General features: G+C 50.6%; 1 protein-coding gene across 3 annotated transcripts in view; it reads left to right on the top strand.

The window, feature by feature from the left end:
• GRB10 (growth factor receptor bound protein 10) overlaps nt 1-12,723 on the top strand; it is a 111,370-nt gene extending 98,647 nt beyond the window's left edge. For all 3 annotated transcript variants that reach the window (XM_062178457.1, XM_062178456.1, XM_062178458.1), the window contains 7 exons: nt 1,703-1,801; nt 5,145-5,222; nt 6,042-6,158; nt 6,739-6,805; nt 6,950-7,037; nt 10,304-10,397; nt 12,241-12,723. In XM_062178457.1, the coding sequence (XP_062034441.1) occupies nt 1,703-1,801; nt 5,145-5,222; nt 6,042-6,158; nt 6,739-6,805; nt 6,950-7,037; nt 10,304-10,397; nt 12,241-12,387 (690 nt within the window). In that variant the 3' untranslated portion in view covers nt 12,388-12,723. The remainder of the gene's footprint in view (nt 1-1,702; nt 1,802-5,144; nt 5,223-6,041; nt 6,159-6,738; nt 6,806-6,949; nt 7,038-10,303; nt 10,398-12,240) is intronic.
• Nucleotides 12,724-22,208: the final 9,485 nt, after the last annotated feature.

The raw sequence follows: 22,208 nt of genomic DNA, 5'->3' as shown, positions 1-22,208 counted from the left end.
ACACACAAGGGAACTTCAAAAAGCTCCTGAAAATGGAATTGAAAGGTTTATTTTGCTGCAAATGTTTTTAAATCAGCACATAGGTGTTTCATAATCAGCATTTTCCATGAACTTGAAGACCCCTGGTTCACATATGCACGCAGACACGCACGCACACACACACACACACACACACACCCCTGTGGCTGGCCGCTGCCCTTCCCCTCGTGAGGTTGTGGCATGTTGATGATCACATTGTCGGACGATTTCACCAAATACTCCCGTGGCCCAGCTGTCCTGCTCACGGTTAGATCAGTAACCTCACCTCATCTCCAGATTCTGTGGAGCAGGAACTCATCAGCCATGTTGCCCACATCAAGTAGCCAGAGAGCAGTTGTGCTGAGAGCTCCTCCCAGCGGGCAACCTCAGCCAGAGCTCAGGCTCCGCCCCCAGGGGACAGACCTGGGCCTGGGCTGAAACAGGGAGTGAATTCCATCCTAGGACTGCACCTTGCACCACTCAAGCACAGCCATCCCCTTGTCCATGGCTTCACTTTCCATAGTTCTGGTCACTTGTAGTCAGCCATGGTCGAGAATAGAAAGTTCCAGAAGTAAGCCATGTGTAAGTTTTATGTCATGCACCACTCAGATGCTGAACACCCTGGATGTGAATCACTCCCTGGTCTGGCGGGTTCACACTGAGCAGCCTTCCAAGTTACTGGATCGGCTGTTGCAGTGTCTCTGGGCCCGTGTTCAAGTGACACCTAGTGCAAGTGTAGCCCCACTGCTGGCAATGTGGGTGGCCAGAGAGAAGCTGTAACCTGCTCCTCGCAGAGGAAAAGGTGAAATTACAAGGGGGTATTCCAGAGAGACAGACATTCACATGCAGCTTGTCACAATGTGTTGTTACACAATTGTCCCTAAGGGCCCTGTGTGCCTTATTTATGACTGAACTTCATCCGGGGCCTGTACAGATAGGAAAAACAGGGCATGTGCAGGGTTTCTTAGGGTGAACCCTGGGGTTAAGGGAGCTGAAGTAACAGACGTCTACTTCAAGACAGCCACCGGAGGGGCTGCAGGTGGCAGGAAGCGCCAGCCCGTGCCACACCGGCTGCACTGCTTCTCCTGCAGGGGCAGCTGCTCGTGTCCAGCTGCTCTCTGGCTTACTGAGGTGGAAGGCTGAGCGGAGTCCTCCCCAGCACTGTCCCTTGCATCCAGGTCAGGGTTCACGTGGAAGTCCCACTCAGCTCGTATCTGCAACAGTCTCCTGCCTGGTCACACGGCACTGCCTCTGCCGGGGCACCTGTCTTAACTTCATACCCACCAACCCCAGCTTATCCAGGGGCGACATCACACACCATAGACCTTCCACTTGGGGCCCAGTCTGGTGCTGCCAACACACTCCCCAGCCCCTGAGGCCAGGCCTAGCTGCCCACTCAGGCCCCTGCAGGCAGTACCTCCAAAGGCTTTTCCTTCTGTAGCTGAAGCAGGTTCTCCTCCCAGGGAACCCAGCTTTTCCTCTCCTGTTACCCCATCCTGTCCTGCTCTCTGGTTTTCTGTGACATTCCATCACCTCCCCTGGGCCAGAGCCAGTCCTGGATGGAAGCTGTGAAGGGCTTGCTGGGCAGGTGGACAGGGGCCCCTCCCCAGGGCACATGTGCCTCCCAGGTCCCCTCCCTGACTCACCGTGCTCTGCTCAGTGGATTTTCTTTGACCTCCTTTAGCCAATCAAAGTGAGGAATGAAATCAAGGAACTGCGACTGCTATGCGCAGAGGATGAGCAAAGCCGAATATGCTGGATGACTGCGTTCCGTCTCCTTAAGGTGCTGGCAGCGTCTCTGCCTGGGGATTGGCAGCTGGCATGGGCTCTGCTGAGTCACACAAATGCTGGTAGCTTGTATTGGTCAATGTTAGCCCCACAGCTCTCCACACCAGATGACAGGGGCTTCCAGCAGGGCTGAATGTGGAAAAGGGCAAAACTGGGTCTTCAACCTCAGCATGGCTGCCATTTGGGGATGAACAGTCCTTTGTCTGGCATAGGGGTATACTGTGTGTCATACTGGCAGCACCTTAACTATGTGGGACAACCAAAGCACCCCCAGATGATGGCAGGTATGGGGGCAGGGGAGGCAGTTGCTATGAGTTGAGAACCACTGGGTTGCAGGGGCAGGGTCAGCAAAGTAAGGACAGGGAGAGAGTAGAGTGAGGGGGGTGGTTAGTGACCCTCATGACCAAGCAGACCTGCAGCTTCCCTGGGGGTACTGCTGTTGGGGGAGGGAGGCTCCTAGGATACACTGACCATGTGTATGATGATGACCATTGGGCTGATGCCCTTGATAGTGCTTTTGTGGGCTGCAATCGGGCAGTTAAGGCTGAGAGCTAAGTGGCAGTGTGCAGAGGGACCTGGAAACACTTGCGAGGAGAGCAGTTAAGTGATCTGTTTATTTTGGTGCAACATTTTTTGAAATCTACCCAAGAACTTGGACCATCATCTACTGCTTTCCCAGGCTGTTAGCAGGGAGCTGAATCAGAATTAAAGCAACTGGGACTCAAACTAGTGCCCATTTGGGGTGCCACCACTGCAGATAGTGGCTTTACCCACTGGACCACAGTGCTGGTCCCAGTGATTCTAGTTTTTTCAATGAAAGGCTATACATTAAAATTGACTACAGAAAAAGGTGCCTGGGTAGAACCCCAAAGAGCTCCAAGTGGGAACAGTCAGCTGTCCACTTCCAGCACTTGCTTCTCTGAGCAATAATGTGTATGTTACAACACACAGGAAGCTCACCTGAGCCTTGGTATCCAGTTTTCATCAGCAGTTGGCCATAAAGACTGATCATCTGCATGGCTGACCTTGGGTCTCCTCCCCTCCAGAACTGACATGTGTGGCCCAAGGCCCCCATCATGAATCACATAGTTATCTAGACTGTGTGGCCTGGCATGATCTCTGGAGAAACACAGGACACCTGTATGAGATAAGACATTCCTAGAACCTTGTAGTCATCTCCCAGGATCCATGGCAAGCTTTTCTTTGTGCAAGTTTAATTCGTGTGTGTGTGTGTGTGTGTGTGATGGAAATATACACATTGGTCCTGGGTATTCAGGGGTTCTAAATCCAGATTTAGCAAATCATGGATCGAAAATATTTTGAAAACCCATGCATCTGTACTGAACATATACATCTTTTCTTGTTATTATGACCTAAACAGTCAGGTGTAACTACATAGCATTTGCATTGTATTAGGCATTACAAGTAATCTAGAGATAATATATAGTATGCAAGCGGGTTTGCATTCATTCCATGAAAATACTATACCATTTTATATAGGGGATATGACCATCTGCAGACTTGGCTATCCATGGGGGTCCTGGAACCATGGAAACCAAAAGATGGCCACATACACATCCATATGGATATTAAAGTATGTGTTTTATTAGGTGACCACCAAAGGTTAGGATATTTCTGTTTTCTTGGTTTATCAATCCCATGTCATTAGGAGGTCTGCTTCATCAGCTCTAGCAATGCCTTCTCTAATGTATCTGACATTAGCCGTTATCTCAGCTTTGTTTTGATTCAGATTTGTTTAGTTTTCCTTTGGCCATATTTTCCTGAGTCCTTACATTTTAAGTACGTGTCTCTTACACGTACAACATAATTTTATTTTACTGTGATAGTCCTATTGGAGCACGTATTGTGATTTGTGTCATCTAATGTGGTAAATTGATAATTTCTACCTGAATCTATCATTTCCCATTTGTCCCACCTCTTCTGTCTTCCTCTTGTTTGGGTTCATCAATTATTTCTCTATTAAGCCCTTACTTATTTATTTGATTACTATTTCCAGTGGTTACCCTAGGCATTGCAACACAAATTTCACCTTAATAAAATCACATATAATTTAGTGTTTTTGCCACTTTCAGGCCAGATTAAAGAAATTTCACCTCACTTAATATCTTCTTTCCTTTTGAAGTGTCTCTGGCATGTATGTTATTTATATATCTAAGACCTCTGAAGATTATTTGATAGACTCAGTTTTTTTTTAATTACCTACATATTTGTACTTTAATCTGCATTTGCATTCTTCTAACTCACACTGTAATTCACCTTAGATGTATATTTTTAGTGTGGGCCTAAGAAATTTCCCCAACACTTATGTCACCTTCATTACTGAAGAAACTTCAGTGCTCATCCAGAGCTAAGTTAGCAGTTACTGCCTCGTGCCTTGTCACCCTTTCCATTGTCTTCAAGTCTCATTGTTAAGGTGAAAATGTCAGCAGTCTGCCCTTCCATGAGAGGAAGGTTTATTTTTCTCTGGTGCTTTTCACATTTCCCTTTGCCTCTGTATTTTAGTAACATATCCATGATGTGTCTGGGCCCAGGCTTCTTATCTTCCTAGAAAGTGTAGCCTGATGCCTTTTTATTGACTTTGGAAAATTCTTGCCCATTATCTCTTCAGAAGTTTTCCACAGGAGTGCAGCTATACATACATTAGATTTTTCGTTGTGTTCTGAGTATCTTTATTTTAGAAATGAGCACATACTGCAGGCTGAGCTGGCGTTCATGAAGGGAGGTCAAGAGGAAGACACATACAACTTGCTAACTGCTTTGTTCACCTCAGCCTTTCTTCCTTTTCTTATTCTTTGTCAAGATGGTCAAATGGGTAATTTGGGAGTAGACTGTGAGAATCTGAATGTGTGAGAATATATATCTGTAGAATATTTCATCCTTACTCCCATAGTGATAAAAGCATAGACCACTGAGTTGATCAGGAAGTCAGGCTTGTCATCAGGGAGAGCACTGATGTGGGGCAGGCTGTGTACATTCAGGTCCTGAGTCTTTCCAGAATCTGGGCACCCTGCTTCACTCCTGTGCTTTGGTTACATTATCTATAAAATATGGAAAATTTAGTAAATGGAGGAGTGACTGGAGGGGACTCAATGAAGTTATAGCATAAAGCACCTAAGACAGGACTTGGTTGATGTCCTTAGTGTTACTGTGTCTGCCACTGCCCTGCCCACTCCCCTCTGGAACATTCCAAAATCAGCAGCAGCAGAACCGAGGGAAGTGTGCCAGGTGTCATGGGCTCACTCTTTGTGCTCAGCATTACCTGTCCCTGCCGTGGCATTTGGAAGGCCCTGGTACTGACTCTGCCTTTCCCCCCTCAGTATGGAATGCTCCTGTACCAGAACTATCGCATCCCTCAGCAGAGGAAGGGCTTGCTGGCACCCTTTGCAACACCAGTGGTAAGTGGGGCTGCAACCCCCAGAGTCCTGTTTGGCCACTTCTGCATCTGCACGTTTGGCTGGTATCTGATTTCATACCAGGTAGCCAAGGGAAGCTGGTGTGTCCCAGACATACCAGCTTCCCAGGAGGTAGGTGTTTAGTCTCTCTAGCATAACTAAGTGAATTCTTCCCCACACAACTCCCTGCCCTGCATGTCTGTCCAGGGAGGAGTGTTGATAGCCGCCCTTCCTGTCATTGGCCTTTTGCTCCTTGGAGTTGCAGTATCCATGGGGGCTACTGAAGGCTCCAGTGGTTTCTGGTGAGGGTTTGGAGATTCTCTGAGCACTCTTAGTGACCTCAGTGTACCTTGTGTCCTGAAAAGGTGCAGGAATGCTTCACCCTCAGAAGACACCATCTTAAGACCCTAAAGACTTGGTGCCTGTGAGTCAGCAGATAAGCCACAGAGGAGAGTGCAGTGTTTCCCACAGCTGAGGCAGCTGCAGGACCTGGTCTGCCGTTGGTGCTTAGGTTTCTTCCATATATTTTAGTGCAAGTTGGGGAGCCTGAGAACAGTGACATGCCCCAGAACCTGATGGTATGGGAGTCTTCCCCAACAGCCTTTGAATACTGTGAGAAAATCCAAATGCTGTTCATGTTAAGAAAAACAAGTCATGTTTATCCCAAAAGATCTCTGGTCAGTGAATTTTCAGCCAGCATCAGTGAACTTTCAAAACTCAGGGAGCTTGGAGGCATGGGCAGAGAGGCCTTCCCTGGTCCCTAGATGGTGGTTTAGTTCCACTGCCTCCATGTGCTGAGAATGTGTGGCTTTTCCTTTCTAGCGCAGTGTCTCTGAGAATTCTCTTGTGGCAATGGATTTTTCTGGGCAAACAGGAAGAGTCATTGAGAATCCAGCTGAAGCCCAGAGTGCTGCCCTGGAGGAGGGCCATGCCTGGAGGGTAAGCTGCAGCCCTGTCCCCCTGAGAGGCTCACTGGTGGGTGACCTCCCCTCCACTCAGTCTCCCAGCACAATAGCTCTGCAGGTGTTGGCAGGAGTGAGCTGTTAAGGGGCACCCAAGTTAGCTGCAGGATGCAGTTGGCTCTTCTCAGTAATCCATGTTCCCAGCACCCAGCCAGCCCATGGCCTCTGTCCCCTGGCTCTCTTGGAAGGGGCATGAAAGAAGCAGATCTTTGCTCTGCTTGGCTCTATGCACACCTCTGCTCACAAACTGTCTCAGGTCATCTGCAAACATTGAATAGGCTGTGGGGAAGGCAGCCGAGCCCCGAGGGCTGCTGCTCGTCTCCTAGACGGAGCCTGTCTTGCAGGCCATGCTGGTTGTGTTTCCATCAGTTCCAGAAAGGCTAGAAACATACCAGCTCATTTTGTTTCTAACACCTGGGAACCCTAAGCCCACCATCCTCAGTGGTCAGGTAGGGGCTTCAAGGGTGTTGAAGGCCAAGCCCACCTTAGGCTAGCCATGCTGGGTGCTGTGGGTTTGCCACCATCTTCCGTGCTAACCTCAGGGTTTGTTTTTGCAGAAGAGAAGCACCCGGATGAACATCTTATCTAGCCAAAGTCCCCTCCACCCTAACTCCTTCAGCACCGGTAAGCAGGGGCCAGATACCCCCACCCCTCCCTTGGCCTCCTCAGGTTGCCAGCTGGCCTGGGCTTTTCTGTGCTTCCGGGCTGGACTCCTTGGCAGCTGCATGCAGGGGTGCTGTGACTCCATCCCTTTCCCCTGTTCCACAGTGATCCACAGGACCCAGCACTGGTTCCATGGGAGGATCTCCAGGGAGGAGTCCCACAGGATCATCAAGCAGCAAGGGCTTGTGGATGGGTAAGGAGCTGTTGGGCTCATCTTCCAGAGGAAGAAGTGGGGGTGCGGAGATGTCCATGGTATGCCAGGAAGATATTCCAGCTGTGTTTGTCCCACTAGAGCCCCAAACAGATAGCAGACAGGCTCCTGTACCTTGCACTGTTGAATTATTCACTTGGCAGTTAGCTCCATGCTGAGGCAGCCCCCACCCAGAACCACCATGGCATATGGTATCTGACACAGGCGTCCCACCTGTCTGAGGCCCCTATGCGCTGGACTATGTTGTTTCTATCAGGGCCTCATGGGGGCACCCAGTGAAAGGGGTAGGTCTCCTGCACAAGCCATTATCAGGTCTCTGTCCCAAGGGCCAAGGCTCATCCCAGACTATACTGGCCAGGACTTAGAAGGGAGAGCCCAGGCTGTGATGCAGGGATGGCTCCTGCAGCTCACACTGCAAGGCCCTGCCAAATGCCCTGGCATCCCCTACAACCTTGCTCCCAGGTGCCAAGAGGCTGCCCTTCCCAGCACAGTAAGGTGTGTGCCCTGGGCCACTCTCTGGTCAGAGGAAGCTGCTACATCCACCAATTAGTCCTTTTATCATGCCTATTCCAAAAATTTCTATTATGGGAATTTTCTAATTTACCTAGAGGACAATGAAATGAGCTCCACTTTAGTCATTGCCCAGAAGGAAGGTTTGCAGGTCTTTGTTCCTGTCTTTACTCCCCCTAAAGGAACCTCAGCCCAAATTTCTACCAGCAAATATTTCGGTTTCTGTCAAAAAAAAAAAAAATCCTTCCTATCCTTATAGATGTAATATCACTATTATAATCAATAAAATAAACAAGAATTCCTTATTTCAGCTAAAATCCAACCCATGTTCAAATTTCTCTAATTGTCACCTCCCAAAAGATCCTTAAATCCACTTAATCCACTTACATCAACCAAATGCTATGCATGCCTCCTCATTTATCACTAAGTCTCCTTGAGTAGTTTCCCTCATCACTTTTTGAAGAGGTGGTTGTTTGCCGATTGTGTACTTGTGGTTTCCCTTGCTCCTGGAAAGTGGTCCCCAGGGAGATGCACAGCCCTGTGCCTGCACAGGCAGTGTGGGAAGTCTGGCTGTCACTTGGTGGTGCTGGAGAGGAGAGAGCTTCCAGTGCTGAAGCCTGGGCCTTTCCTGGTGTGGTCCCCAGGCCCAAATCACCTGTTTCAGCAGCCATTGGTGACCTTGCCCAGGTTCAATATTTCATTACCAATTCCCAAACAATTATTTTCTAGTTATTCCTTCATCACTTAGTGGCTAAACCTCTTCCACTCATCCAATATTTGGTTTGCTGGAAAAGGTAGCTGAACATAATGGGCTTTCCCCTTGTCAGTTTTCTAAATAACAGGTTGGTACCCTATAATCGCTCACTAGTGACAGATGAGGGTGTTTGAACAACTGAATGCACTCAGGCTTATTTCAGTCAAAGCTAATTCTCCTCATTGGCCACCAGGGCCTTTTTTGGATTGGTTCCTGAGTCCTTTTGACCCAAAACTCAACATGTTTGATTTCAGGTGTGGCATAATGTATTGAAGGCCCAAATGTCAGTTTTCCAGGGATCCCTGGTTCTTTCTGATGGAAAATGGAGTCTGGGCTGCCCCCCTTCTTCTCTGTGTGCAGAGCTAGAATGAGCTTTTTCAAAGCACAAAGCACTCTGGGCTGCACATCTCCATCACCAGTTCAAGTTTTAGGGTACAGGGTTCTTATTTCCTTGATTTTACTGTTTCTCTGACTCCGAAGCCCAGGCAGCAGGTGGGGAGGCTCTATGCTTCTTTTCAGTACAGAGAACATCACTTTTCTCACTCAGCACTATAGCATTTTGTCATTTTCCTGGTGACTTCTGAGCAGTGTCAGAAGGTAAAGGCTTCTGTCACACTGTGAAGTGTTCCAGGGTCCCCTCAGCCAGGTGTGTGTTGCAGTCAACACAAGTGTATGAGTACAACTCTTCAGAGGGAGGCTATGCTCCATCCACGTGTCGGGGTGCTGCAATGCCTCTTTCTGTGATTCTTGGCTATCTCTTGGCAGCTTCTGTTTTTCTGCTTTGTAAAATTGTAGCACTTTTGCTCTTCTCCCAAGTCATGATGGAGGTGGGCCTGTTGTTTTCAAGCACTTGTTTCATCTCTTACATCTCACCTTCCTTGATTATTCATTTTTGCTTTTGTTTAGATTTCAGATGCATTTGGAATCAGTCTTTGTGTACAGTGTCAAGAATGGAGCTCATTTTTTTTCCTTGTGGCTGTAAAATTGTTCCAACACTGCTCAATACCTGGCTGGAATACGGAACTGTCTCTTCTCAGCCCTCAGTCTTGAGTCCCCACCCCTCCCCTCTCATGCTGGCTATTCTTGGTGCCTGGCACAGCAGCTCTTCATTCCTTTCCGAATGGACCAGTGAGCCGTGATCCCTGCCAGCATCTTCCCAGGCTGTGTCCTTGACTTCCTGAGCTAGGCAATAGTTGCTCCACAGGCTTAGTGCCTTGTTGTGCCTTTCCCTGTAATTGTAGTTCTCTTCCACATCACTGTGCTGCTGCCATTGGCCAACTGTGATGTCTGGTGTTTGAAGCTACCAAGCCTGGCATTGCTGTAGCACATCAGTCATTGTCTTACAGAATCCTGCATGTCAGTGCCCTGTTGCTGATGATGCAGCCATGGCTGAGAAGGCAAATTTCCCAGTCCCAGCATTGTGAAGCTAAGTGGCACCAGGACTCTTGCTGACCCAAGCCACGCTCTTCTCACCCCTGCCTCACCTCTGACATCACCTTCCATGCATCATTGGTGCTTTCTAACCCATCTTCTTCTGTTTCTTTAGCTGACATTCTCCTGAGGAAGAGCTTTTTATTTATGCTCCTTGTGTGAGCTGTTTCATGGGTTTTAATCCTTTACATCTGTGGTTTCATGTTGCTCGGATTTAGCCAGGCTGGACCCTTTCTCATGTTGTCCCAATGGTTCTCTGAAGTTGTTCAAACTTTCTGACTCAAAGTGTTCCTCCTGATCCTGCAGATTCCCTGCCTCAGCCCTAGAGTCACCCCTTCCATGGGGGCCAGGTTCCTTTCAGGGAGGATAGCATTTTCAAGCTATTGACACCAAAGGCCCCTCAGGTGCCAGTGCTCGATTCTGGCCTCAAAGCCCATGCTGGCAGATGGGGCCAGGAGCGTGTGCATGTGTGATGGGTTCATGTGTGTGGTGACTTCACATGTATGCAATGAATGTGTAAAACTGCTGACCATCATGGATTTTCATTTCCCAGGCTTTTCCTGCTTCGTGACAGCCAGAGTAATCCAAAGGCATTTGTACTCACACTGTGTCATCACCAGAAAATTAAAAACTTCCAGATCTTACCTGTAAGTAATGATGCTTTCATCCCAGTTCCCTGTGTTTTGTGCTCTGGTCTCCCTCTCAATACAGTGTTTGGGTTAGAAACCAGCAAGACTGTGGAGCATTAAGTAGCAGAGTTCCAGAACCTCAGGTGAGAGACTCTAGATTTCCTTGAAAGGTTTGGTCTTTGAAATTGGGAAAGTGTCTCCCTGAATGTGGTGACCCTGCATGAGGCCCTCCCACACACATTTGTAACCAAAATCAGAGAGGTAGATGTGGAGATCTATAAGCTGAGGGCCAGTGGCCATGAGCCTGGAGCCCAAAGCACAGGACCCACTCAGTGGGGAGTCTTAAGTTTTCTGGTCTATGCCAGGCTACTCAAGAAGGCTCCAGAAAAACCCAGGTCAAGTAGCCCTCTAAGGAGAAATTGTGTTGCTCTGGCTATATGGTCCATGGATGACCTTTGACTAACTGCAGAACCCACCTACCAGCACTCTATTCTCATACAGCCATCTTTGTTAGATTTGGGGGATGTGGTCCAGCCCTCCCTGCAGTGTGCCACAGTTCAGGTTTGTTGCCTGGTTGTGTCAGCTCCTCTGAGAACCCACTTGGGTTGGGGTGTGACACACACAATTAGTACCAAGTGTTTTCCATAGTGCAGTGATCTGTTCTGTGGGTATTAACAACCCACATGAAATATTTCCTGTGGAATCATGCCCAGGAAGTATTCTATCAAGGGAGAATGGCCAGTGTTTCTTCAGAGATTGGGTCTTCACGCCCAGTAACTAAGTGCATCTGTTTCACGCTGTTGGTCATGGGCATCTCCCACATGTAACCTGAACACTAGGGCCTTTGAGGATTGTCTCTAGGACTGTACTGTGCCAGAAAGCTGTGGAGTAGGAATGCTGAGGTGGGAGTCCTGGCCAGCTTTTGTGGAGCAGGGAGAGGTGAAGTGCTCACACTGCAGGTGGTATACTTGTGGGCCTCTGCTGCTTTCTGACCACTCCCATCTTATAGAGGGGGAAAGTGAGGCTGAAAGTGAGGCTGGTGGCTCTCAGCAGCTTGCCTTGTGCTGCACTGGCTGGAGCCTGGGCTCCCACCACACATTTTAGGCAAACACAGGAGTTGTCATTCATAGGAAAGCTTCATGCATAGTCCTCTCTTTCTCTCACATTACATTACTGACCCAGATGTTACAACTGTGTTAACATCAATATTTCAGGGTGGTCACAGCATGTTCTACCACACTCCCAAAATAACCCCAAATCCTGCAAGTATCTTGGGGCAAGATGGTGGCCCTCTGCTGGCAGATAGGCTGCAGCCATCACTATAGGCTTTGCAGTGTCTCTGGAGTCAACAGGTGCTTCCCTTCTCCAGGCCACAAGGCTCTCCCATTCTGCTTCATGCTGCAGTTGCTGAGTTAAAACAAGCTAGGAGTGCAGTTCCCCCATTTTAGTAAATATCTTACAGGTCCTGGGGAGGCTGCTTCAGCCATGGGATCATCCTAATCCCCTAGTGTCACAGGGAGGCAAAGTGAACCTGGGAACATGGCAAAGTTGCCTGGTCCATAGGGAGGACCCAGGCCTGGCTATACTTGAACAGGCATGCTGTGCACAGTGGGTACTTAGAGCTTAACTGGGAAACTTGATTGTCACAGTGGAGTCAGCCCCCAGGCCCAGTGGCCTTAGCAACTCCCCCATCGTCACTGGCCAAGTGTCCCACCCAGCATTTTCTGGCCTACCTGGCGAGCTCTGTGGGTGTCCCTTGGAAATCCAGCCATGAGCTGACAGAGCTGATGCTGGCCACATCCTGACTTCTCCCACGAGATTGTGGTCTCTGATAAGTGGGTGTGCACTTGTGTCTCTACAGTGTGAGGATGATGGGCAGACCTTCCTCAGCCTGGATGACGGCAACACCAGGTTCTCCGACCTGATCCAGCTGGTTGACTTCTACCAGCTGAACAAAGGGGTCCTGCCTTGCAAACTCAAGCACCACTGCATCCGAGTGGCCTTATGACCTCCCACCTGGAGGCCGTTCACACTGGAGCGAGGAAGAGGTCTGCGCGTGTATTGAGAATATTTCTGTACCATCAGAGCGAGATGGTTCCTCCGGTACCAGCCAACCAGGAGGGACTTGTTTGTTGAATTGACATTTTCCTGCCGCACACCTGGCGGGACCATGGCCCTTTGTATCATCCAAATCAGAAAGGGCCTGAGAAATCCAGCGCAAGTTGGAAAAATAAACTGGAAAGATCATCTTGGCTGGGCCACATCAGAACAAGAACCGGAGAGAAGGAATTGGAAACGAACTCTTGCCCTGGAGTAATCTTGACAATTAAAACTGATATGTTTACTTTTTTTGTATTGATCACTTTTTTGCACTCCTTCTGTGTTGTCAGTGTTGTATTCAGCCTCTGGCAGGAGGGACGTGGCTGGTCAGCCTGTGTCAGATGAGCATAGTTGCGAGTGGGGGCGGGCCTCAGACTGACCGTGGGTACCCCAGTGTTCCCATAGGTAGCTACGCCCTCTCTAGGTTGCCACAACATGGATTCAGCTCCCAGATTACAAACACCCCCTGCCCCCACCCCAGCCCTTCCCAGTATACTTGAAAAGCTTTGTTTTTAAATATACAAGGTGTCACCTGTGGTAGGCGTTTGGCATGTTTCGTGGACCGGTCTGTCATTAGCCACTGCTCTGCGCACAGGTGTCCTGTCCTGTTGTTGTCAGCGTGTCTCGTTCTCCACGTGCCGTGGACTCTTTCTTTGGAAAACTCACTGTGCCCCAGCACAGCAGGGTTGGGCGATGCCCTCCAGCTTAGCACAGGCTGGCCTTCTCGGGACGCGCCCAGCCTGTTGCGCAGTCCGTCTGGGGAAATCTCAGCCTTGCATTTTCCCAGCCACCAGCCTGTTCTAGAACAGTCACTGCCTTACCCCCTTGTGGTGGTGTGAGTTGTCCTGTGGCTGATCCCCCTTAGGAGGTTAAAGAAGCTGCAGAGAAAATGGCACCAGGTAGCTTTCTGCTGTGCTCTGTGGGTTTCCATGGCGGTGAAGACAGAGCCATTGCAGAGGGCACAGGCTTGGGCTGGCTTTCCAAGGTCAGTGGCCTCCGTCCTGTGAGTCTGTGGACGTAGGCAGTAATGCCTTAGTGGCTGTGGGTGCTGGCCAGTGGTAGCAACAAGTCACTTGCTTCCCACTCTGGGAGATGAGTCAGTCAGAGGCTCAAGTTGTCACTGGGTCCGCTCTTCCCCTGGCCTTGTCCTAAAGTGAGAGGGGCTATTTCTGTACCTTTGACTGCCACAGAGCAGAAGGGACAGCCCTGACAAGCCCCCACACCACTGGGGTGAACAGAGTGACTACCTTGCCCAAGGTGACACCTGACCAACTCCGCTGAGCCCATTCTAGCCACTGGCTCACCCCAGCTCCCTCCCACAGCACGTCCTGGACCTCTGGTTGATGTGTGTGGGTGAGCACAGACGTGGGAGAGCTGTGCTGAGACAGGATGGCTGCCGCCCGTCCATAGTATGGAAACGCTGGACCATAGTTCCCAGAGCACGCTCCCATTGTTTCCATGAAATGCCTACTCACTGAAATGAAGACTTTTGTAGCAAAGTGTTATTTTTAACCATAAATGCTCAGTGGCCTCTTCTTCCTTTGCACCCAGTTAATCTTTGGAACAATTGACAACAGGGTGATTGTCAAGTTAGCGGCTGGCGGCTGCTGCCGCTGACCCCACCCTGGGAGGGCTGTCTCGTTCCCCACCAGACCCTTCTTCCCCTCACTGACCCCACCCTGGGGAGAGCTGTCTCCATCCCCACCAGCTGGCAAAACCTTTACAGACAACTCTAGGGTTTCTTTGCTCTGTTTCTATAGACAACACAACAGCGCCAAACCCCTCCCTCGTGCCGCTCCCTGACGGACAGCTAGGATGTGCAGTATTTCATATTTATAAGTGTGCGTTCTATTTAAAAGAAGAACAAAGCTTGGCTCTGACTCACGATTTTGTATGTAGCTGGTTTGACGTAGTCTTTTGTACCTCCCCAGCGTAGTGAATTGTGGAGAGTGTAGACCGCCCTGCCCGCGTGCAGCAGACTTCTCGCGGCCCCTGGCTGGGAATCCCACCTGGAAACAGCAAGTCCCTTGTGCCTGCGGTGGCGTCAGCCCCCGGGCTGGGACGGAAGGACATTTGACTTTTATTTTTGTATTTAATTGACGTGAATGTAAAGGGGACAGCTCAGGGTTGTTGTGGAGCCTGTTGACCTTTTTCTCTGCCTGTGATTTTATTTTCTGAATGGAAACTCCATTGTAGCAACCTGGATTAAGTCGAGAAGGAAAACGCCAAATGCTTTGGGTGTTGTTAGAGTTCCAGAATCTTCTTTTTGTTTGCTAAACCTTGAAGAAACATGTGCCTCAGCTTAGGTGTTTTGTCCTCTCCTTTCTGCACATGACACCTGACAGTCTGACCCATCGCTGCGCCTTGCGGGCTGGGACTAGCTCCTTATAGATTTGTGATGTGGCAGTGTCACCCTGTGTGTCATCAGTTCAGGGACTGCAGAAGGTGTTGATGAGGAGACAAAACCTTTACCCGCGTGCTCCGCTTCATTCTGTACATAGCTCTCTGGCTCGTGAACCTAACTGTAAACGTTCAGGTATTTTTGTACAAATAAGGGACTGATGTTCTGTTTCTTGTAACTAGAAATAAACATTAATACAGTGTTCTTCATTTTCTATGGCTTGTAATGTCTGTGTCTGTATTTTTAACACCCTGGATGGTTAGCCACCGAGAGCTTGCAGCAACGACAGAATCTCTAAAAATGTGCTTCCTAACCCCGGCTGGAAACCAGCACACGGCTGGGCAGCCATCCAGAATGCATGGCCCAGCTGTGCCCCATGTTGTGCCAGGACTATGAAAGTTACCTCATCCCCCTGTGCCTCCCCCACAAGGGTCATAGATCTCAGAAAGCTCCCCAAGAGTCAATTACCCAGACAGCTTAGCAAAGATCCCCACCACCACCACCAAACCCAAACCTTCCCATACTCCAAGTCCAGTGGCATGGCATGTCCCCTGCTGGGACAAGGTGTCAACAACCTAGGTTTTCCTGCTCAGGGGACCTGGAGTCATCTGTTGACCTGCCCTCTCCCAGCCCCAACCCCCACAGGAGGACACCACTGTGCCTGGTGCACTCCTGTCCTTTGTGCTCAGAATCTGAAACTCAGTGCCAAGCAGCTCAGCCTAGGAGGGCGGGTGGCACAAAGATGAGTCCCAAGTGGTCCCCATCCAGATGACGGGGAAACCGGGGTGGGCAGGGAACTGTGTATGTCAGTGGTTGTTCAAAACCAGAGGACACAAGTGGCACAGCTGGAAACGTGGCCATGTTGCCTCCATCTCCTTAAGTTGGGGGCTGAAGCTGAGTGAACAGGAAGATTGTAAGAGGGGATTTAAAAAAAAAAAGTGTTCATGTAAAATATTCTGCAGCTTCTGGCTTGGGATGGTGAACTCAGTCTTGCTCCTTTTCACCTCAAAGTCAGACAGTTAGTAAGAAGGACAGCAGTCATTAAAAAGAAATGCTATTGTCCTAGCCCAAGCTGGGCTGTGAGGACCCAGTGGTCAAGGCTGCCATGACTGCAGGTCCTGGCACAGCCAGCAGAGGGCACTGAGCAGGAGGCTGCTTGGCAGCTGCTTTGGTGTCTGTTTCCAGATCTACAGACTCACCGAGTTCTTACTAGCTTCTGGGGATTGTCTGAGTCACATCTAAGTGCTAAGATGATTGGTCTGGGGGCCTGGCACCTGCTGCTCACTGCTGCTCTCTCAGCGACCCCCCTTGGGCTCACTGCCCTGGCTGCTGCAGCCCTGCCAGTGAAGGGCCCTCGGCCGGTGTCGTTTCTCTTGAGTCCGTGCTGTTTGGGTGCGATGTTGACCTCGCCCACAGCCATGTTGGCAAGCGCTCAGCCTTCCCTTCTGCTGTGGCCTCCTGTTTCCTCTGTGCTTCGGGCGTCTCCATGGAAGATGGGTCTTGGGTCTCATATGGCCTAGGGAATGAAAATTGTTGACCTGGGAGCACCCAGAAGGTTGAGGAGGTCTCCCCCATGCCTGAAGCCCCTGTAACCCTGGGATCCTAAAGCCACAACATTTTATGTTTCCCCAAACTGCCAGAGGCACTTGAGACATCCGAGTGCAATGGAGGCAGCAGCTGGCAGTGAGAAGGACTAAGGATCAGACTCAGTGGCAGAGGGGCCCCAGGGAGCACAGAGTGACACGGGAATGGCCCTGGGAGGCCACTGGCCCAACCAGGCCAGCTCCATGTCCAGGGATGGTCTCGCCGACAGCCCCTGATGCTTGCTGGAAGAAAGGAAGCTGTCCAGTTTGCCTGGTTCAGCTCAGCAAAGTCTCCGCCTGGGGGTTCTGCCTGTGCCCTGCCCATCCCCTTTTCCTGTAGATGGGAGATGTACACTGACATTGGTCACAGAGCTTGGCAATGGCCTCTGAAATGCCACTGACCCTGTTGCCAGGCAGCAAGAGGGTTGTAGGCTACCATTACTCCTCGTGCCCCCACAGGACCCCCCAGCCCCAGCCACTCCACTCTCCCCTTTCCTCATCTGCGGAGAGGAGCACCCCAGATGCTCCTGGGCCAGAAACACACTTTTTTAAGTGAAACCCAACCTGAAGATCCCAGAGTGTGGTTACGGGAAGGTAGGTGGAGCCCAGCTGAAAAGGTTACCAGTGCTTCACTTCCCCATTGGTCAGCTGTCCACGTGGCTGAACACAGCTCAGAGCCCATGGGTCTCCTGGCAGGCAACTTGAGTCTTGTGGGCACACAGCGTGGTCCGCCTGACAGGCTGAGTCCTTGTCACTCACTAGCTAGAAATAATGGCAGGCAATCCACAGAAAGAAAACTGCACAAGCTAAGGACCCCTTAGGACACCACATCTTTGGGTGAGACACGGACACAGGGGAAATGGTGGCCCAAGCTGCCTCCCTAGCCTTCAGTATACACTGCTGAGTCCTCACTTTCAGACTGTAGGGGTCCTGACCTGCATTTTAGAAGATCCTCCTCACAGAGGCTTGTGAGGCATGGGCACAGCTTACAGAGCCACACTACACACTGTGACCTAGGACACATATGGGTTACAAATGCAAGTGTCAGCAAACAGCACTTCCAGGATTAGAGAAAATGCCCCTCTTTCATTTTATTCTGTCATACTCAATTTTTCTAAAAATGCTGGTTGTAAGACCTGCAAAACTGGTTCCTTGAACTGCCAGCTGGCTGAGGCTGGTGATCTGAAAAACAGCAAATTAGAGAAGAACAAAGTTGATGACTGACACGACCCACTTTCAATGCTGGTGAAGACAGACAAATGGAACAGAGCAGAGAGCCTCAGAGCAGACCCATGCACAAAAAACCAACCAGTCTTTGTCGAAAGAACAAGGCACTGCAATGGAGTCTTTCCAACAAATGGTCCTGAAACAACGGGACACAACATGTGAAAAGTCCAAAGTGGATCTAAGTGTAGACCTCACACCCTTCACAGAAACCACCCACAATGCATCACAGGCTTAAAGGTAAAATGCAAAACCATAGCATTCAGGAGGCAACACAAGAGAAAGTCTAGGTGAGCTCGGGTTTGATGATGACATTGATGTAGACGCCAAAGGCACGGGCCTGTCGGGGAAGAATTTAGTGAGTGCACTTCCCAGAAACTAAGAACTGCTCTTGCCAGCACAGTGGCGAGCTCACTGACTCCTAGGCCAGTTGGGTTTTCCAGGAAAATTCCACTTCTCTGGCAGTCCTCTGTGGATCCAACCACAGTGTAGGTTCATGAATGTGGCCTTGTCTCTTGTCCCCACCTGACTTCACCAGAGTCTCCAGGTCCCCCTGGCACAGACAGGCAGTGGCTTTGCAGGAAACCCTGTCCACTTTCAGGAGAACCACACCAAGGAACCCCTTATTTTGAGTACCCCTACAGTAGGAAATGCATTTTACACAGTGAGCCAGGGCACACAGATGTCCAAGCACCAGCACCCCTCAGATGCATCCACACTCACAGTCCTGCAGTGCACGTGGCCATATGGGTGGTGGCTCCTGTGGAAGCCACAGAAGAGTGGCATGAAGCAGTTACCACGGCTGCACACATGGTACTGTCCACCCTGGGGCACAGCAAGGTCAGAGCAGACCAGCAGTGCTCAACCTGGGCCAAGGTGGCCACCAGGACATGCACACTGCCAGGAGACATTCCTGATTGTCACAACTGAGCACTGTGGCATCTGGTCAGTAAAGGCCCCAGACACTGCTAAACATCCTGCAGTGAGCAGGACAGCCTGCCGCAGAGCTGCCCAGCCCAGCATAAGCAGTGATGGCGAACCTCAGCTGTCAATCTGATGGCACCAGGGGATGCCCAGGCAGCTGGAGGAGCAAGATTTCTGGGTGTGTCTGTGGCTGTTTCTGAAAAGAGACTGGCATATGAATCGGGAACGGGATACAGAGTATCACCCACAGCAATGCACATGGGCATCACCCGATGTGGTGAGGACCCAGACAGAATAAAGAGGCAGAGGAAAGGCCACCTGTTTCTATCCCTATCTCTATCCCTATCCACCTGTCTGCTGTCCTTCAACATCAAAGGTCCTGGTTCATGGACCTTCAGACACAGGCTAACTGCACTACTGGGTTTCTTAGCCCTCCAGCTGTGGCCCGATGGTGGGATTCCCTTCATCACCAGGAGCCGACGTCCACCATGGAAGTCCTCAGAGCCACTCATCCTCTGGAGAACCTGACACACACACACGTGCCCAGAGAAGGCCTACTCTGCGTTTCTCTCTTCGGAGTTCTGGGCCTTGGTGTGATCCTCACAAGCCCCACATGTGCAGGAGAGACAGTGGGTGGGAGAAGAGCCTCTGCTGGTCATTTCCCCCTCTTCTGCAGACTTTAGGTTGCATGCTCTGGAGAGAATTTGTCCCCGTTAGCCATTCGCCTCCTTGTGCAGTCCCCAGGCTATGTCCTGTTCAGGCCTGGGCTCTGAGCTCTGAGAACATGCATGACTACACGTCTGCACGTCTTCCTTCCTGAAGGTGCTGTGTGGCCAGCAAAGACAATTCTCACATGGAATTCCTGTCTTCTGCCTCAGTGCATGGCTTCCTCACTGCCACATCTCCCAACTCCCCATTCCTGCTCTTCCCGGAGCCCCCACCATGCATGGACACATGGACACATATACACATATGTACACACACACCCCGAACCCTGTTCTTCCCCAGCTCCCACCAGGTTCCTCAGATTTCCGCACTTTCCAGCAGACCAGAAGAGTGCAGACACTTTCACTCTTGTCTCCTCTGGTCAATACAGTCATCAGCTGAAGTCCCTGCTTTCTAGAAACACAGGCTTGTCTCCCATTGCAGCCAGGAGAACACAAGCTCCTCGGCCTGCAAGATCCTCCGCTCAGAGGGGTCTGTGGAGGCTGCCTCCTTTCAGGGCCTGGCAGACACCAACTCTCTAGCCTCTGGATTGCACAGAGGGTGCTCCGACCGGAGGGCCCACCCCCATTCTTCCCCTTGCTAAGGACAATCACTTCCCCGGTACACTTGAGATTCTATGTGCAGCACCTCAGAATGGGCACTGGGGGGCCCACTTGCCCTTCCTTATTGCCTCCCTTGATTCCCATGCAGGTTCAGGGTCTCCATGTGGCTCTGCCTCTCCCTGGGGTTACACATCTAAGCGTGGGCACCCTAGAGTCTAGTCTAGCCTCTTCCTGCCCCAGGGGCAAAACGCAGGAGCCCTCCCCTGCATCCAAGCTGGGCAGATACATGCCTCTGGTGACAGCCATTTTGTCCACCTCGCTGCCTGCTCCCAGTTCTTGAAGGAGTTGTCCCAAGCAAGCCTCAGACTCAGCCTGCTCTTGTTCCCACCTGGGCAGCCGTGCCCTGTTCAAGTTTTCAGGGCTGCTTTCTGCTCCCACCAGACGCAATCAATGGTGGCCTTGCTGGACATCTGTCAAAATCCCATTGAGAGAAGTGGTTCATGCATCTTACTGGGTTTCCAGTAGGAATGCCAATCCTGGGATTCTGACCATTATCTGGGCCTGAAAACCTCAGCCACACTTTTCAAGCATGGCACTGGGAGGTACACCTGAGTTTGGGGGTAGCCAGCAAGGGTGAGTGGTACTTCTAAGAGGCTGGGATTTATGGCATGACCAATTGGGCTCAAAAGCTTGGAACTGGGGCTGTTTGGGAAATTGCCATCTCTGGATCCAAAATATGTTCTTCCTCCTGCAAGCAAGCCAGCAACAGGGTTTTTAAACGGTAGGTGAGCCGGCGCCGCGGCTCACTAGGCTAATCCTCTGCTTTGCGGCGCCGGCACACTAGGTTCTAGTCCCAGTCAGGGCACCGGATTCTGTCCCGGTTGCCCCTCTTCCAGGCCAGCTCTCTGCTGTGGCCAGGGAGTGCAGTGGAGGATGGCCCAGGTGCTTGGGCCCTGCACCCCGCGGGGGACCAGGATAAGCACCTGGCTGCTGCCATCGGATCAGCACGGTGCGGCGGCCATTGGAGGGTGAACCAATGGCGAGGGAAGACCTTTCTCCCTGTCTCTCTCTCTCACTGTCCGCTCTGCCTGTCAAAAAAAAAAAAAAAAAGGGGGTAGGCGAATATTAGGGAAAACGGGGATTGCAGCCCACTACTAATCAAGCAGATTTCCAGGCTCTGCTTGGATGGTCTGTCTGGGAAATCCAGGTGCCAGCCAGGTGGGTGTTTCTGGATATTGGAGCTCAGCTGCCCGCAGTTGATGGTGGCAGCGTCTCCTTAGCTGGGTGTGAGATCTGCCACTCATAGTCATCTCCTGTCAGTAGGGGCTTGGAATTATTAAACCTTATGAATCACTGGTCATAGGCAACCTAAAGCACCAGCAGCCAGACCCTGTCAATCCAAATAAGGGAAGGGAAGATGCCTTCCATTGTGGTTGCGAATTACCCCTTGTCAATTTTCCATTCCATTGGAATGGGGCATTAACTCCATTCTGGCTACTTCCTGCTGACTGGGGGCAGGGTAAGGGGTTTTTGGAATGACAACTTTGACACGGTACAGTATGTCGGCCTCGCGTTTTCCACGAAGGAGACCAAATCAAAGACATTTGTTTAGCTGCTAGCTTAGATATTTGATTGCAACATTCCACCTACATAACTCAAAGAGCATAAGATACAGAAAAACATGCTTAGAGTTGGGGTTTACTCTCTTACCTCTTCCAAGACAGAAGGCTTCGGTGAGAGCCAAGAGCTGTAGCCCTTTGGGCTGAGGCGCCTGGTGGCAACGCTTGTGCTTGCAGAGTTTCCTGAGGCCACGCTGCATATTTGGCCCTCTCAATTCCCGAATCCATTGTCCACTGTGCTTTTTTCATCTGAAGAATGCAGATCTAGAGTTTCTAAAGGGACATCAATCAGGTCCAGCCTACTGGAATACACTGTTCAAAGCACTCACGCAGAGGTGCCTCAGAGGGGTCAGGAAGCCAGGTGGCTGTACTTAAAGATGGTGTAATATTTACATATCAGTTAATATGGTTAAGGGCTTCCCAAGCAGTCATAGCTGAGCTGCAATCTCTTCATTGTTCCGGAAGTGACAACACACTGAGGTGGGCTGCCCAGCAGTGACCACTCTGCCCCCTGCTGGGCCTCACACGTGGCTTATATTCTCAAACACAGCCAACCATAGGCAACAACTTATTTCATGTGTGGCTGTTTATTCTCAGAAACAGTTGGTCCTGGGTGACAAAATCCCACAGATGTGACTGCTCTTCTCAGACACAGCCTTCCCTACAGGACACCATCCCTCACACATGGCTGCTATTCTCAGATGCAACTG

The sequence above is a fragment of the Lepus europaeus genome, chromosome 20 (genome assembly GCF_033115175.1).
Source record: "Lepus europaeus isolate LE1 chromosome 20, mLepTim1.pri, whole genome shotgun sequence".
Lineage (NCBI taxonomy): Eukaryota > Metazoa > Chordata > Mammalia > Lagomorpha > Leporidae > Lepus > Lepus europaeus.
The sequence above is the reverse complement of the archived record's forward strand: the minus strand, read 5'-3'. Positions and strand labels throughout refer to the sequence as shown.